The 17809-nt window shown below is 56.4% G+C and overlaps 1 protein-coding gene across 6 annotated transcripts in view; it reads left to right on the top strand.

The window, feature by feature from the left end:
* LOC142243730 (uncharacterized) overlaps positions 1-17809 on the top strand; it is a 1240762-nt gene that overhangs the window by 1160548 nt on the left and 62405 nt on the right. For 5 of the 6 annotated variants that reach the window (XM_075315928.1, XM_075315931.1, XM_075315927.1 and 2 more), the window contains one exon: positions 11895-12122. In XM_075315928.1, coding sequence (XP_075172043.1) covers positions 11895-12122 — 228 coding nt within the window. The remainder of the gene's footprint in view (positions 1-11894; positions 12123-17809) is intronic. The other variant, XM_075315929.1, reaches the window with a different exon arrangement.

Raw genomic sequence — 17809 nt, 5'->3', positions numbered from 1 at the left:
AGGCGCCCCGTGTGGATGAGCAGAGAGGTGACAGGCGCCCCGTGTGAATGAGCAGAGAGGTGACAGGTTCCCCGTGTGGATGAGCAGAGAGGTGACTGGTGCCCCGTGTGGATGAGCAGAGAGGTGACTGGCGCCCCGTGTGCATGAGCAGAGAGGTGACAGGCGCCCCGTGTGGATGAGCAGAGAGGTGACAGGCGCCCCGTGTGGATGAGCAGAGAGGTGACTGGCGCCCCGTGTGGATGAGCAGAGAGGTGACAGGTGCCCCGTGTGGATGAGCAGAGAGGTGACTGGCGCCCCGTGTGGATGAGCAGAGAGGTGACAGGCGCCCCGTGTGGATGAGCAGAGAGGTGACAGGCGCCCCGTGTGGATGAGCAGAGAGGTGACAGGCGCCCCGTGTGGATGAGCAGAGAGGTGACTGGCGCCCCGTGTGGATGAGCAGAGAGGTGACAGGTGCCCCGTGTGCATGAGCAGAGAGGTGACAGGCTCCCCGTGTGGATGAGCAGAGAGGTGACAGGCGCCCCGTGTGGATGAGCAGAGAGGTGACTAGTGCCCCGTGTGGATGAGCAGAGAGGTGACAGGCGCCCCGTGTGGATGAGCAGAGATGTGACTGGCGCCCCGTGTGGATGAGCAGAGAGGTGACTGGCGCCCCGTGTGGATGAGTAGAGAGGTGACAGGCGCCCCGTGTGGATGAGCAGAGAGGTGACTGGCTCCCCGTGTGGATGAGCAGAGAGGTGACTGGTGCCCCTTGTGTATGAGCAGAGAGGTGACTGGTGCCCCGTGTGGATGAGCAGAGAGGTGACTGGCTCCCCGTGTGGATGAGCAGAGAGGTGACTGGTGCCCCGTGTGGATGAGCAGAGAAGTGTCAGGCGCCCCGTGTGGATGAGCAGAGAGGTGACTGGCGCCCCGTGTGGATGAGCAGAGAGGTGACAGATGCCCCGTGTGGATGAGTAGAGAGGTGACAGGCGCCCCGTGTGGATGAGCAGAGAGGTGACTGGTGCCCCGTGTGGATGAGCAGAGAGGTGACTGGCGCCCCGTGTGGATGAGCAGAGAGGTGACTGGCGCCCCGTGTGGATGAGCAGAGAGGTGACTGGCGCCCCGTGTGGATGAGCAGAGAGGTGACAGGCGCCTTGTGTGGATGAGCAGAGAGGTGACTGGTGCCCCGTGTGGATGAGCAGAGAGGTGACTGGCGCCCCGTGTGGATGAGCAGAGAGGTGACTGGCGCCCCGTGTGGATGAGCAGAGAGGTGACAGGTGCCCCGTGTGGATGAGCTGAGAGGTGACAGGCGCCTTGTGTGGATGAGCAGAGAGGTGACAGGCGCCCCGTGTGGATGAGCAGAGAGGTGACTGGCTCCCCGTGTGGATGAGCAGAGTGGTGACAGACGCCCCGTGTGTATGAGCAGAGAGGTGACTGGCGCCCCGTGTGGATGAGCACAGAGGTGACAGGCTCCCCGTCTGGATGAGCAGAGAGGTGACTGGCGCCCCGTGTGGATGAGTAGAGAGGTGACAGGTGCCCTGTGTGGATGAGCAGAGAGGTGACAGGCGCCCCGTGTGGATGAGCAGAGAGGTGACAGGCTCCCCGTGTGGATGAGCAGAGAGGTGACAGGCTCCCCGTGTGGATGAGCAGAGATGTGACAGGCTCCCCGTGTGCATGAGCAGAGAGGTGACAGGCGCCCTTTGTGGATGAGCAGAGAAGTGACAGGTGCCCCGTGTGGATGAGCAGAGAGGTGACAGGCGCCCCGTGTGGATGAGCAGAGATGTGACAGGCTCCCCATGTGCATGAGCAGAGAGGTGACAGGCGCCCCTTGTGGATGAGCAGAGAGGTGACAGGTGCCCCGTGGGGATGAGCAGAGAGGTGACAGGCACCTCGTGTGGATGAGCAGAGAGGTGACAGGCTCCCCGTGTGGATGAGCAGAGAGGTGACAGGCGCCCCGTGTGGATGAGCAGAGAGGTGACTGGCGCACCCTGTGGATGAGCAGAGAGGTGACGGGCGCCCCGTGTGGATGAGCAGAGAGGTGACTGGCGCCCCGTGTGGATGAGCAGAGAGGTGATTGGTGCCCCGTGTGGATGAGCAGAGAGGTGACTGGCGCCCCGTGTGGATGAGCAGAGAGGTGACTGGCGCCCCATGTGGATGAGCAGAGAGGTGACTGGTGCCCCGTGTGGATGAGCAGAGAGGTGACAGGCGCCCCGTGTGGATAAGCAGAGAGGTGACTGGCGCCTCGTGGGGATGAGTAGAGAGGTGACAGGCGCCCGTGTGGATGAGCAGAAAGGTGACAGGCGCCCCGTGTGGATGAGCAGAGAGGTGACAGGCGCCCCGTGTGGATGAGCAGAGAGGTGACTGGCGCCTCGTGTGGATGAGCAGAGAGGTGACTGGCGCCCCGTGTGGATGAGCAGAGAGGTGACTGGCGCCCCGTGTGGATGAGCAGAGAGGTGACTGGCGCCCCGTGTGGATGAGCAGAGAGGTGACTGGCGCCCCGTGTGGATGAGCAGAGAGGTGACTGGTGCCCCGTGTGGATGAGTAGAGAGGTGACAGGCGCCGTGTGGATGAGCAGAGTGGTGACAGGCGCCCCGTGTGGATGAGCAGAGAGGTGACTGGCTCCCCGTGTGGATGAGCAGAGAGGTGACTGGCTCCCCGTGTGGATGAGCAGAGAGGTGACTGGCGCCCCGTGTGGATGAGCAGAGAGGTGACTGGCGCCCCGTGTGGATGAGCAGAGAGGTGACAGGCGCCCAGTGTGGATGAGCAGAGAGGTGACAGGTGCCCCGTGTGGATGAGCAGAGAGGTGACAGGCGCCCCGTGTGGATGAGCAGAGAGGTGACAGGCGCCCCGTGTGGATAAGCAGAGAGGTGACAGGCGCCCCGTGTGAATGAGCAGAGAGGTGACAGGCTCCCCGTGTGGATGAGCAGAGAGGTGACTGGTGCCCCGTGTGGATGAGCAGAGAGGTGACTGGCGCCCCGTGTGCATGAGCAGAGAGGTGACAGGCGCCCCGTGTGGATGAGCAGAGAGGTGACAGGCGCCCCGTGTGGATGAGCAGAGAGGTGACTGGCGCCCCGTGTGGATGAGCAGAGAGGTGACAGGTGCCCCGTGTGGATGAGCAGAGAGGTGACTGGCGCCCCGTGTGGATGAGCAGAGAGGTGACAGGCGCCCCGTGTGGATGAGCAGAGAGGTGACAGGCGCCCCGTGTGGATGAGCAGAGAGGTGACAGGCGCCCCGTGTGGATGAGCAGAGAGGTGACTGGCGCCCCGTGTGGATGAGCAGAGAGGTGACAGGTGCCCCGTGTGCATGAGCAGAGAGGTGACAGGCTCCCCGTGTGGATGAGCAGAGAGGTGACAGGCGCCCCGTGTGGATGAGCAGAGAGGTGACTAGTGCCCCGTGTGGATGAGCAGAGAGGTGACAGGCGCCCCGTGTGGATGAGCAGAGATGTGACTGGCGCCCCGTGTGGATGAGCAGAGAGGTGACTGGCGCCCCGTGTGGATGAGTAGAGAGGTGACAGGCGCCCCGTGTGGATGAGCAGAGAGGTGACTGGCTCCCCGTGTGGATGAGCAGAGAGGTGACTGGTGCCCCTTGTGTATGAGCAGAGAGGTGACTGGTGCCCCGTGTGGATGAGCAGAGAGGTGACTGGCTCCCCGTGTGGATGAGCAGAGAGGTGACTGGTGCCCCGTGTGGATGAGCAGAGAAGTGTCAGGCGCCCCGTGTGGATGAGCAGAGAGGTGACTGGCGCCCCGTGTGGATGAGCAGAGAGGTGACAGATGCCCCGTGTGGATGAGTAGAGAGGTGACAGGCGCCCCGTGTGGATGAGCAGAGAGGTGACTGGTGCCCCGTGTGGATGAGCAGAGAGGTGACTGGCGCCCCGTGTGGATGAGCAGAGAGGTGACTGGCGCCCCGTGTGGATGAGCAGAGAGGTGACTGGCGCCCCGTGTGGATGAGCAGAGAGGTGACAGGCGCCTTGTGTGGATGAGCAGAGAGGTGACTGGTGCCCCGTGTGGATGAGCAGAGAGGTGACTGGCGCCCCGTGTGGATGAGCAGAGAGGTGACTGGCGCCCCGTGTGGATGAGCAGAGAGGTGACAGGTGCCCCGTGTGGATGAGCTGAGAGGTGACAGGCGCCTTGTGTGGATGAGCAGAGAGGTGACAGGCGCCCCGTGTGGATGAGCAGAGAGGTGACTGGCTCCCCGTGTGGATGAGCAGAGTGGTGACAGACGCCCCGTGTGTATGAGCAGAGAGGTGACTGGCGCCCCGTGTGGATGAGCACAGAGGTGACAGGCTCCCCGTCTGGATGAGCAGAGAGGTGACTGGCGCCCCGTGTGGATGAGTAGAGAGGTGACAGGTGCCCTGTGTGGATGAGCAGAGAGGTGACAGGCGCCCCGTGTGGATGAGCAGAGAGGTGACAGGCTCCCCGTGTGGATGAGCAGAGAGGTGACAGGCTCCCCGTGTGGATGAGCAGAGATGTGACAGGCTCCCCGTGTGCATGAGCAGAGAGGTGACAGGCGCCCTTTGTGGATGAGCAGAGAAGTGACAGGTGCCCCGTGTGGATGAGCAGAGAGGTGACAGGCGCCCCGTGTGGATGAGCAGAGATGTGACAGGCTCCCCATGTGCATGAGCAGAGAGGTGACAGGCGCCCCTTGTGGATGAGCAGAGAGGTGACAGGTGCCCCGTGGGGATGAGCAGAGAGGTGACAGGCACCTCGTGTGGATGAACAGAGAGGTGACAGGCTCCCCGTGTGGATGAGCAGAGAGGTGACAGGCGCCCCGTGTGGATGAGCAGAGAGGTGACTGGCGCACCCTGTGGATGAGCAGAGAGGTGACGGGCGCCCCGTGTGGATGAGCAGAGAGGTGACTGGCGCCCCGTGTGGATGAGCAGAGAGGTGATTGGTGCCCCGTGTGGATGAGCAGAGAGGTGACTGGCGCCCCGTGTGGATGAGCAGAGAGGTGACTGGCGCCCCATGTGGATGAGCAGAGAGGTGACTGGTGCCCCGTGTGGATGAGCAGAGAGGTGACAGGCGCCCCGTGTGGATAAGCAGAGAGGTGACTGGCGCCTCGTGGGGATGAGTAGAGAGGTGACAGGCGCCCGTGTGGATGAGCAGAAAGGTGACAGGCGCCCCGTGTGGATGAGCAGAGAGGTGACAGGCGCCCCGTGTGGATGAGCAGAGAGGTGACTGGCGCCTCGTGTGGATGAGCAGAGAGGTGACTGGCGCCCCGTGTGGATGAGCAGAGAGGTGACTGGCGCCCCGTGTGGATGAGCAGAGAGGTGACTGGCGCCCCGTGTGGATGAGCAGAGAGGTGACTGGCGCCCCGTGTGGATGAGCAGAGAGGTGACTGGTGCCCCGTGTGGATGAGTAGAGAGGTGACAGGCGCCGTGTGGATGAGCAGAGTGGTGACAGGCGCCCCGTGTGGATGAGCAGAGAGGTGACTGGCTCCCCGTGTGGATGAGCAGAGAGGTGACTGGCGCCCCGTGTGGATGAGCAGAGAGGTGACTGGCGCCCCGTGTGGATGAGCAGAGAGGTGACAGGCGCCCAGTGTGGATGAGCAGAGAGGTGACAGGTGCCCCGTGTGGATGAGCAGAGAGGTGACAGGCGCCCCGTGTGGATGAGCAGAGAGGTGACAGGCGCCCCTTGTGGATGAGCAGAGAGGTGACAGGCACCCGTGTGGATGAGCAGAGAGGTGACAGGTGCCCCGTGTGGATGAGCAGAGAGGTGACAGGCGCCCCTTGTGGATGAGCAGAGAGGTGACAGGTGCCCCGTGTGAATGAGCAGAGAGGTGACAGGCTCCCCGTGTGGATGAGCAGAGAGGTGACTGGTGCCCCGTGTGGATGAGCAGAGAGGTGACTGGCGCCCCGTGTGCATGAGCAGAGAGGTGACAGGCGCCCCGTGTGGATGAGCAGAGAGTTGACAGGCGCCCCGTGTGGATGAGCAGAGAGGTGACTGGCGCCCCGTGTGGATGAGCAGAGAGGTGACAGGTGCCCCGTGTGGATGAGCAGAGAGGTGACTGGCGCCCCGTGTGGATGAGCAGAGAGGTGACAGGCGCCCCGTGTGGATGAGCAGAGAGGTGACAGGCGCCCCGTGTGGATGAGCAGAGAGGTGACAGGCGCCCCGTGTGGATGAGCAGAGAGGTGACTGGCGCCCCGTGTGGATGAGCAGAGAGGTGACAGGTGCCCCGTGTGCATGAGCAGAGAGGTGACAGGCTCCCCGTGTGGATGAGCAGAGAGGTGACAGGCGCCCCGTGTGGATGAGCAGAGAGGTGACTAGTGCCCCGTGTGGATGAGCAGAGAGGTGACAGGCGCCCCGTGTGGATGAGCAGAGATGTGACTGGCGCCCCGTGTGGATGAGCAGAGAGGTGACTGGCGCCCCGTGTGGATGAGTAGAGAGGTGACAGGCGCCCCGTGTGGATGAGCAGAGAGGTGACTGGCTCCCTGTGTGGATGAGCAGAGAGGTGACTGGCTCCCCGTGTGGATGAGCAGAGAGGTGACTGGTGCCCCTTGTGTATGAGCAGAGAGGTGACTGGTGCCCCGTGTGGATGAGCAGAGAGGTGACTGGCTCCCCGTGTGGATGAGCAGAGAGGTGACTGGCGCCCCGTGTGGATGAGCAGAGAGGTGACAGTCGCCCAGTGTGGATGAGCAGAGAGGTGACAGGTGCCCCGTGTGGATGAGCAGAGAGGTGACAGGTGCCCCGTGTGTATGAGCAGAGAGGTGACTGGCGCCCCGTGTGGATGAGCAGAGAGGTGACTGGCGCCCCGTGTGGATGAGCAGAGAGGTGACTGGCGCCCCGTGTGGATGAGCAGAGAGGTGACTGGTGCCCCGTGTAGATGAGCAGAGAGGTGACAGGCGCCCCGTGTGGATGAGCAGAGAGGTGACAGGTGCCCCGTGTGCATGAGCAGAGAGGTGACAGGCGCCCCGTGTGGATGAGCAGAGAGGTGACAGGCACCCGTGTGGATGAGCAGAGAGGTGACTGGCGCCCCGTGTGGATGAGCAGAGAGGTGACAGGCGCCCCGTGTGGATGAGCAGAGAGGTGACTGGCGCCCCCTGTGGATGAGCAGAGAGGTGACGGGCGCCCCGTGTGGATGAGCAGAGAGGTGACAGGCGCCCCGTGTGGATGAGCAGAGAGGTGACTGGCGCACCCTGTGGATGAGCAGAGAGGTGACGGGCGCCCCGTGTGGATGAGCAGAGAGGTGACTGGCGCCCCGTGTGGATGAGCAGAGAGGTGATTGGTGCCCCGTGTGGATGAGCAGAGAGGTGACTGGCGCCCCGTGTGGATGAGCAGAGAGGTGACTGGCGCCCCATGTGGATGAGCAGAGAGGTGACTGGTGCCCCGTGTGGATGAGCAGAGAGGTGACAGGCGCCCCGTGTGGATAAGCAGAGAGGTGACTGGCGCCTCGTGGGTATGAGTAGAGAGGTGACAGGCGCCCGTGTGGATGAGCAGAAAGGTGACAGGCGCCCCGTGTGGATGAGCAGAGAGGTGACAGGCGCCCCGTGTGGATGAGCAGAGAGGTGACTGGCGCCTTGTGTGGATGAGCAGAGAGGTGACTGGCGCCCCGTGTGGATGAGCAGAGAGGTGACTGGCGCCCCGTGTGGATGAGCAGAGAGGTGACTGGCGCCCCGTGTGGATGAGCAGAGAGGTGACTGGCGCCCCGTGTGGATGAGCAGAGAGGTGACTGGTGCCCCGTGTGGATGAGTAGAGAGGTGACAGGCGCCGTGTGGATGAGCAGAGTTGTGACAGGCGCCCCGTGTGGATGAGCAGAGAGGTGACTGGCTCCCCGTGTGGATGAGCAGAGAGGTGACTGGCGCCCCGTGTGGATGAGCAGAGAGGTGACTGGCGCCCCGTGTGGATGAGCAGAGAGGTGACAGGCGCCCAGTGTGGATGAGCAGAGAGGTGACAGGTGCCCCGTGTGGATGAGCAGAGAGGTGACAGGCGCCCCGTGTGGATGAGCAGAGAGGTGACAGGCGCCCCGTGTGGATGAGCAGAGAGGTGACAGGCGCCCCGTGTGAATGAGCAGAGAGGTGACAGGCTCCCCGTGTGGATGAGCAGAGAGGTGACTGGTGCCCCGTGTGGATGAGCAGAGAGGTGACTGGCGCCCCGTGTGCATGAGCAGAGAGGTGACAGGCGCCCCGTGTGGATGAGCAGAGAGGTGACAGGCGCCCCGTGTGGATGAGCAGAGAGGTGACTGGCGCCCCGTGTGGATGAGCAGAGAGGTGACAGGTGCCCCGTGTGGATGAGCAGAGAGGTGACTGGCGCCCCGTGTGGATGAGCAGAGAGGTGACAGGCGCCCCGTGTGGATGAGCAGAGAGGTGACAGGCGCCCCGTGTGGATGAGCAGAGAGGTGACAGGCGCCCCGTGTGGATGAGCAGAGAGGTGACTGGCGCCCCGTGTGGATGAGCAGAGAGGTGACAGGTGCCCCGTGTGCATGAGCAGAGAGGTGACAGGCTCCCCGTGTGGATGAGCAGAGAGGTGACAGGCGCCCCGTGTGGATGAGCAGAGAGGTGACTAGTGCCCCGTGTGGATGAGCAGAGAGGTGACAGGCGCCCCGTGTGGATGAGCAGAGATGTGACTGGCGCCCCGTGTGGATGAGCAGAGAGGTGACTGGCGCCCCGTGTGGATGAGTAGAGAGGTGACAGGCGCCCCGTGTGGATGAGCAGAGAGGTGACTGGCTCCCCGTGTGGATGAGCAGAGAGGTGACTGGTGCCCCTTGTGTATGAGCAGAGAGGTGACTGGTGCCCCGTGTGGATGAGCAGAGAGGTGACTGGCTCCCCGTGTGGATGAGCAGAGAGGTGACTGGTGCCCCGTGTGGATGAGCAGAGAAGTGTCAGGCGCCCCGTGTGGATGAGCAGAGAGGTGACTGGCGCCCCGTGTGGATGAGCAGAGAGGTGACAGATGCCCCGTGTGGATGAGTAGAGAGGTGACAGGCGCCCCGTGTGGATGAGCAGAGAGGTGACTGGTGCCCCGTGTGGATGAGCAGAGAGGTGACTGGCGCCCCGTGTGGATGAGCAGAGAGGTGACTGGCGCCCCGTGTGGATGAGCAGAGAGGTGACTGGCGCCCCGTGTGGATGAGCAGAGAGGTGACAGGCGCCTTGTGTGGATGAGCAGAGAGGTGACTGGTGCCCCGTGTGGATGAGCAGAGAGGTGACTGGCGCCCCGTGTGGATGAGCAGAGAGGTGACTGGCGCCCCGTGTGGATGAGCAGAGAGGTGACAGGTGCCCCGTGTGGATGAGCTGAGAGGTGACAGGCGCCTTGTGTGGATGAGCAGAGAGGTGACAGGCGCCCCGTGTGGATGAGCAGAGAGGTGACTGGCTCCCCGTGTGGATGAGCAGAGTGGTGACAGACGCCCCGTGTGTATGAGCAGAGAGGTGACTGGCGCCCCGTGTGGATGAGCACAGAGGTGACAGGCTCCCCGTCTGGATGAGCAGAGAGGTGACTGGCGCCCCGTGTGGATGAGTAGAGAGGTGACAGGTGCCCTGTGTGGATGAGCAGAGAGGTGACAGGCGCCCCGTGTGGATGAGCAGAGAGGTGACAGGCTCCCCGTGTGGATGAGCAGAGAGGTGACAGGCTCCCCGTGTGGATGAGCAGAGATGTGACAGGCTCCCCGTGTGCATGAGCAGAGAGGTGACAGGCGCCCTTTGTGGATGAGCAGAGAGGTGACAGGTGCCCCGTGTGGATGAGCAGAGAGGTGACAGGCGCCCCGTGTGGATGAGCAGAGATGTGACAGGCTCCCCATGTGCATGAGCAGAGAGGTGACAGGCGCCCCTTGTGGATGAGCAGAGAGGTGACAGGTGCCCCGTGGGGATGAGCAGAGAGGTGACAGGCGCCTCGTGTGGATGAGCAGAGAGGTGACAGGCTCCCCATGTGGATGAGCAGAGAGGTGACAGGCGCCCCGTGTGGATGAGCAGAGAGGTGACAGGCTCCCCGTGTGGATGAGCAGAGAGGTGACTGGCACCCTGTGTGGATGAGCAGAGAGGTGACAGGCGCCCCGTGTGGATGAGCAGAGAGGTGACAGGCATCCTGCTGGATGAGCAGAGAGGTGACAGGCGCCCCGTGTGGATGAGCAGAGAGGTGACAGGCGCCCCGTGTGGATGAGCAGAGAGGTGACAGGCGCCCCGTTTGGATGAGCAGAGAGGTGACAGGCGCTCCGTGTGGATGAGTAGAGAGGTGACAGATGCCCCGTGTGGATGAGCAGAGAGGTGACTGGCGCCTCGTGTGGATGAGCAGAGAGGTGACAGGCGCCCCGTGTGGATGAGCAGAGAGGTGACTGGCGCCCCGTGTGGATGAGCAGAGAGGTGACAGGCGCCCCGTGTGGATGAGCAGAGAGGTGACTGGCGCCCCGTGTGGATGAGCAGAGAGGTGACAGGTGCCCCGTGTGGATGAGCAGAGAGGTGACTGGCGCCTCGTGTGGATGAGCAGAGAGGTGACTGGCGCCCCGTGTGGATGAGCAGAGAGGTGACAGGCGCTCCGTGTGGATGAGCAGAGAGGTGACAGGCACCCGTGTGGATGAGCAGAGAGGTGACAGGCGCCCCATGTGGATGAGCAGAGAGGTGACTGGCGCACCCTGTGGATGAGCAGAGAGGTGACGGGCGCCCCGTGTGGATGAGCAGAGAGGTGACTGGCGCCCCGTGTGGATGAGCAGAGAGGTGACGGGTGCCCCGTGTGGATGAGCAGAGAGGTGACTGGCGCCCCGTGTGGATGAGCAGAGAGGTGACTGGCGCCCCATGTGGATGAGCAGAGAGTTGACTGGCGCCCCGTGTGGATGAGCAGAGAGGTGACAGGCGCCCCGTGTGGATAAGCAGAGAGGTGACTGGCGCCTCGTGTGGATGAGCAGAGAGGTGACTGGCGCCCCGTGGGGATGAGTAGAGAGGTGACAGGCGCCCCGTGTGGATGAGCAGAAAGGTGACAGGCGCCCCGTGTGGATGAGCAGAGAGGTGACAGGCGCCCCGTGTGGATGAGCAGAGAGGTGACTGGCGCCTCGTGTGGATGAGCAGAGAGGTGACTGGCGCCCCGTGTGGATGAGCAGAGAGGTGACAGGTGCCCCGTGTGGATGAGCAGAGAGGTGACAGGCGCCCCGTGTGGATGAGCAGAGAGGTGACTGGCGCCCCGTGTGGATGAGCAGAGAGGTGACAGATGCCCCGTGTGGATGAGTAGAGAGGTGACAGGCGCCCCATGTGGATGAGCAGAGAGGTGACAGGCGCCCCGTGTGGATGAGCAGAGAGGTGACTGGCGCCCCGTGTGGATGAGCAGAGAGGTGACAGGCGCCCCGTTTGGATGAGCAGAGAGGTGACTGGCGCCCCGTGTGGATGAGCAGAGAGGTGACTGGCGCCCCGTGTGGATGAGCAGAGAGGTGACAAGCGCCCCGTGTGGATGAGCAGAGAGGTGACAGGTGCCCCGTGTGGATGAGCAGAGAGGTGACTGGCGCCCCGTGTGGATGAGCAGAGAGGTGACTGGCGCCCCGTGTGCATGAGCAGAGAGGTGACTGGCGCCCCGTGTGGATGAGCAGAGAGGTGACTGGCGCCCCGTGTGCATGAGCAGAGAGGTGACAGGTGCCCCGTGTGGATGAGCAGAGAGGTGACTGGCGCCCCGTGTGGATGAGCAGAGAGGTGACAGGTGCCCCGTGTGGATGAGCAGAGAGGTGACTGGCGCCCCGTGTGGATGAGCAGAGAGGTGACTGGCGCCCCATGTGGATGAGCAGAGGTGACAGGTGCCCCGTGTGGATGAGCAGAGAGGTGACTGGCGCCCTGTGTGGATGAGCAGAGAGGTGACAGGCGCCCCGTGTGGACGAGCAGAGAGGTGACAGGTGCCCTGTGTGGATGAGCAGAGAGGTGACAGGCGCCCCGTGTGGACGAGCAGAGAGGTGACTGGCGCCCCGTGTGGATGAGCAGAGAGGTGACAGTTCTCCTCTGATTTTATCATTATCTCGTTTGACAGCAGGAAGGAGATGGAGACGGAAGATCTCTCGCCCTCTGTCATCATCATCGTCCTCCTGCTCAGAGGATGGAGATGAGAGTCTGGAGGACTCTCTGTGGGATGAGGGCCTCTCCGAGTCCTCAATTCACTATTTCCCTGTATCGCCTGACCCTCCTCTGCGGACACCATTAGTCTCCCATATCGATGCTCAGGGACACTACCTTGCCCCATCTCCGATCCCTAAATCAGGTGAGTTCTGCCGCTCTAGTCATAAAATGCTCAATCTACGCATGCCGGGGACAAACGCCAAGAAATGGCATCTTTCAACTGTTTGACAGTCTGAGTCATGTAAAGTATCCTCTTCATAGACTGCTTAGCGTATATATTGTACAGGTATTGGTGGGCATATGTTGACCGTTCAGGGGAGACTGAGAGAAAAGTAAAAACCTTATCATAGTAGAAATAATGGTGGCATGCCAATCCCATTACTCTAATAAAGTATGAGTGTATGACCCTGGTGCATGGTGGACACACATCGGAGGATCTCATGATAGAGGTGGCATCTTCTGACCCTGGTGTATGATGGACACACATCGGAGGACCTCATGATAGAGGTCACACCTTCTGACCCTGGTGTATGACGGACACAAATCGGAGGACTTCATGATGGAGGTGACAGCTGACCCTGGTGTATGATAGACACACATCCGAGGACCTCATGATGGAGGTGACATCTTTTGATCTTGATCTATGATGGACACACATCAGAGGACCTCATGATGGAGGTGACATCTTGTGACCCTGGTCTATGATGGACACACATCAGAGGTCCTCATAATGGATGTGACATTTTTTGACCCTGGTATGTGGAGGACACATCGGAGGTCCTCATGATGGAGGCTACATCTGCTTCCACTGGTCTATGAAGGACACACATCGGAGGTCTTCATGATGGAAGTGACATCTTTAGACCTTGGTGTACGATTGATACATTGGAGGTCCTGATGATGGAGAGGACACCTTCTGACCCTGATGTATGATGGGCACACATTGGACGTCCTCATGGTGGAGGTGACACCTGATTCTGGTGTATGGTGGATACACATCAAATGTCCTCATGATAGAGGTGACATCTTCTGACCCTGGTGTATGGTGGACACACTTCGAAGGTCCTCATGATGGAGGTAACACCTTCTGACCCTGGTGTATGATGGACACATATCTGAGGTTCTCAAGATGGAGGTGACATCTTCTGACCCTGGTGTATGATGCAGAGAAAAGAGAGATAAGGCGGTGCTCCTGTGTGAGTCGTTAAGGTGATTATTGATAATAAAGGTGTATGAACCCACCTAGCATTATTGTGCAGGCACTAGAGGGCAGTAGCATTATATCCAGATGCGGTACTTCTGTCAAGCCACTTTGATACTGGTGCCACACAGATAGCTGGAGCGTAGTCGCCTCCAATCTGGAGAGGGATTATGTTCACAACTGCCCGGTCCGTCACTCCTCGCCCGCACATAATCCCGTCACTGGGGCACAAAGTCCAAGAGAAGAAGACCACAGACACCCACAACCTACCGCTGCTCCAGCCGTGTCCTCCATACACAGGCCATATATCAGGATTATACGCAGCTCATATATAGGGATTATACACAACTCATATATAGGGATTATACACAGCTCATATATAGGGATTATACGCATATATAAGGATTATACTCAGCCCATATATCAGGATTATACACAGCTCATATATAGGGATTATACACATATATAAGGATTACACACAGCTCATATATAAGGATTATACGCAGCTCATGTATAGGGATTATACACATTTATAAGGATTATACACAGCTCATATATAGGGATTATACACAGCTCATATATAGGGATTATACACATATATAAGGATTATACTCAGCCCATATATCAGGATTATACACAGCTCATATATAGGGATTATACACATATATAAGGATTATACACTGCTCATATATATATAAGGATTATACGTAGCTCATATATAGGGATTATACACATTTATAAGGAATATACACAGCTCATATATAGAGATTATACACAGCTCATATATAGGGATTATACGCATATATAAGGATTATACTCAGCCCATATATCAGGATTATACACAGCTCATATATAGGGATTATACACATATATAAGGATTATACACAGCTCATATATAAGGATTATACGCAGCTCATATATAGGGATTATACACATTTATAAGGATTATACACAGCTCATATATAGGGATTATACGCAGCTCATATATACACTGTGTGCAGAATTATTAGGCAGATGAGTATTTTGATCACATGATGCTTTTTATACATGTCGTCCTACTCCAAGCTGTATATGTGAGAGCCAACTACCAATGAAGTAAATCCGGTGATGTGCATCTCTGTAATGAGGAGGGGTGCGGTGTAATGACACAACACCCTATATAAGGGGGGCTTCATTATTAGGCAACTTCCTTTCCTTTGGAAAAATGGGTCAGAAGAGAGATTTGACGGGCTCTGAAAAGTCCACAATTGTGAGATGTCGTGCAGAGGGATGCAGAGTCTTGAAATTGCCAAACTTTTGAAGCGTGATCACCGAACAATCAAGCGTTTCATGGCAAATAGCCAACAGGGTCGCAAGAAGCGCGCTGGGCAAAAAAGGCGCAAAATAACTGCCCATGAATTGAGGAAAATCAAGCGTGAAGCAGCCAAGATGCCATTTGCCTCCAGTTTGTCCATATTTCAGAGCCGCAACGTTACTGGAGTATCAGAAAGCACAAGGTGTGCCATACTCAGGGACAGGCCAAGGTAAGGAAGGCCGAAAACCACCACCTCTGACCAAGAAACAGAAGATAAAACCTCAAGACTGGGCCAAGAAATATCTGAAGACTGATTCTTCACAGGTTTTATGGATGATGAGATGAGAGTGACTCTTGATGGGCAGATGGATGGGCCAGAGGCTGGATCAGTAAAGGGCAGAGAGCTCCACTCCGGCTCAGACGCCAGCAAGGTGGAGGTGGGCACTGGTATGGGCTGGGATCATCAAAGATCAACTTGTGGGACCTTTTCGGGTTGAGGATGGAGTGAAGCTCAACTCCCAGACCTACTGCCAGTTTCTGGAAGACAACTTCTTCAAGCAGTGGTACAGGAAAAAGTCGCTATTGTTCAAGAAAAACATGATTTTCCTGCAGGACAATGCTCCATCACATGCATCCAACTACTCCACAGCGTGGCTGGCCAGTAAAGGCCTAAAAGATGAAAAAATAATGACATGGCCCTCTTGTTCACCTGATCTGAACCCCATAGAGAACCTGTGGTCCCTCATAAAATGTGAGATCTACAGGGAGGGAAAACAGTCCACCTCTGGGAGCAGTGGCTGGAGGCTGTGGTGTCTGGAGGCTGTGGTGTCTGGAGGCTGTGGTGGCTGGAGGCTGCGGTGGCTGGAGGCTGTGGTGTCTGGAGGCTGTGGTGGCTGGAGGCTGTGGTGTCTGGAATCTGTGGTGGCTGGAGGCTGCGGTGGTTGGAGGCTGCGGTGGCTGGAGGCTGCGGTGGCTGGAGGCTGTGGTGGCTGGAGGCTGTGGTGTCTGGAGGCTGCGGTGGCTGGAGGCTGCGGTGGCTGGAGGCTGTGGTGGCTGGAGGCTGCGGTGGCTGGAGGCTGTGGTGGCTGCTGCACACAATGTGGATCGTAAACAGATCAAGCAATGACAGAATCTATGGATGGTCGGCTGCTGAGTGTCATCAGAAAGAACGGGGGCGATATTGGGCACTCATGTTTTGGGGTTTTGTTTTTATGTCAGAAATGTTTATTTCTATATGTTGTGCAGTTATATTGGTTTTCCTGGTGACAATAAACAAGTGAGAGGGGAATAGATTTGGTTTTTATTAAGTTGCCTAATAATTCTGCACAGTAATAGTCACCTGCACAAACAGATCCTCCTAAGAAGCCAAATCTAAAAACCCCTCCAACTGCCAAAATATTAAGCTTTGATATTTATGAGTCTTTTGGGTGATTGAGAACATAGTCGTTGATCAATAATAAAAAAATCCTCTAAAATACAACTTGCCTAATAATTCTGCACACGGTGTAAAGATTGTACACAGCCCATATATAAGGATTATACTCAGCCCATATATAGGGATTGTACACAAATATAAGGATTATACAAAGCTCATATATAGGGATTATATACATATATAAGGATTGTACACAGCCCATATATAAGCATTTTACACATATATAAGGATTATATACAGTTCATATACAGTCATATGAATAAGTTTGTGCACCCCTATTAATGTTACCCTTTTTCTTTATAACAATTTGGGTTTTGCTATTTCAGTGTCATATATCTAATAACTGATGGACTGAGTAATATTTCTGGATTGAAATGAGGTTTATTGTACTAACAGAAAATGTGCAATCCGCATTTAAACAAAATGTGACCGGTGCAAAAGTATGGGCACCTCAACATAAAAGTGACATTAATATTTGGTAGATCCTCCTTTTGCAGAAATCACAGCCTCTAGTCGCTTCCTGTAGCTTTTAATGAGTTCCTGGATCCTGGATGAAGGTAGATTTGACCATTCCTGATTACAAAACATTTCCAGTTCAGGTAAGTTTGATGGTCTCGAGCATGGACGGCCGCTTCACATCATCCCACAGATTTTCAATGATATTCAGGTCTGGGGACTGGGATGGCCATTCCAGAACATTGTAATTGTTCCTCTGCATGAATGCCTGAGTAGATTTGGAGCGGTGTTTTGGATCATTGTCTTGCTGAAATATTCATCCCCTGCGTAACTTCAACTTCCTCACTGATTCTTGCACATTATTGCCAAGAATCTGCTGATACTGAGTTGAATCCATGCGACCTCCAACTTTATTTTTTTTTTCTTTTTGTTTTAAAATATTTTTATTAGGGATTATATAACATATATCGGAAAGGTCATGTAAAAACATCATATTAATTTGTAATAAGTCAAATAATTTCTTACAAGTAATAAACAATTGTTGATGGATAGGGAAGGAGGAAAAAAAGGGGAAGTTAGGATGTGAAGGATTGCAAAAGTTTAATAGGGAAACAGGCAAAAAAAAAGGGGGGGTGAAGGGGAATGGGGAGGAACAAGGGAGTAGGAGAACCATATATCATGAATCCTTAAAAAGAAAGGAAAATATCATAGCTATTTATAAAGAATACAATTACACACTAAAAAAAAAACCAAAACACAACTATGTACAAAATTTCTGAAACCACTTTGGCAAATAAAGACCAAAAGTTTGAAGCAATGAAATGAAGGAGGATATTTCTTTCAGGCATGGGGAGCAAGCTGACCGAAATACATGAAAAACAAACTGGTAAGAAATTACGATAGACCTGGCTGGCAGCTGCTCCAAAGAGGCCATTGTTTGGGGTATCTAGAAAACGAGTTATTGAAAGTAGCAGATCTTTCTTCAAATTTATTATGTAAATTTAATGAGTTAGTTAAAATGGTAATGGTGGGGGAGGGGGATTCTTCCATGAGGCCGCTATCAAAGATTTAGCGGTTAGGAAAATATGGATAACCAAGTGCCTATAAACTGGGTCCAAAGAATCAGAGTCCAGAGAAAGAAGGACCAATTGTGGAGTTAATATTAGATTTGAATGGATGACATCATTAACCAAGTTAGAGACCTCTTTCCAAAAATTCTGCAGCACCGGACAGTCCCAAAAAATATGTAATAAAGTGCCTGGACTACCACAGTTCCTCCAACACAAAGAAGAACTATTGTGATTGAATTGATGAATTCTATCGGGAGTGAAATACCATCTGGATAATAACTTACAATGTGTTTCCAAAAGCGAGGCGCAAATAGAGGATGCATTAGTGGCTTTTATGGAGGTCTGCCAATTGTCTTCTGGAAACTGTTGCTGA

The sequence above is a fragment of the Anomaloglossus baeobatrachus genome, chromosome 6 (assembly GCF_048569485.1).
Source record: "Anomaloglossus baeobatrachus isolate aAnoBae1 chromosome 6, aAnoBae1.hap1, whole genome shotgun sequence".
Lineage (NCBI taxonomy): Eukaryota > Metazoa > Chordata > Amphibia > Anura > Aromobatidae > Anomaloglossus > Anomaloglossus baeobatrachus.
The sequence above is the reverse complement of the archived record's forward strand: the minus strand, read 5'-3'. Positions and strand labels throughout refer to the sequence as shown.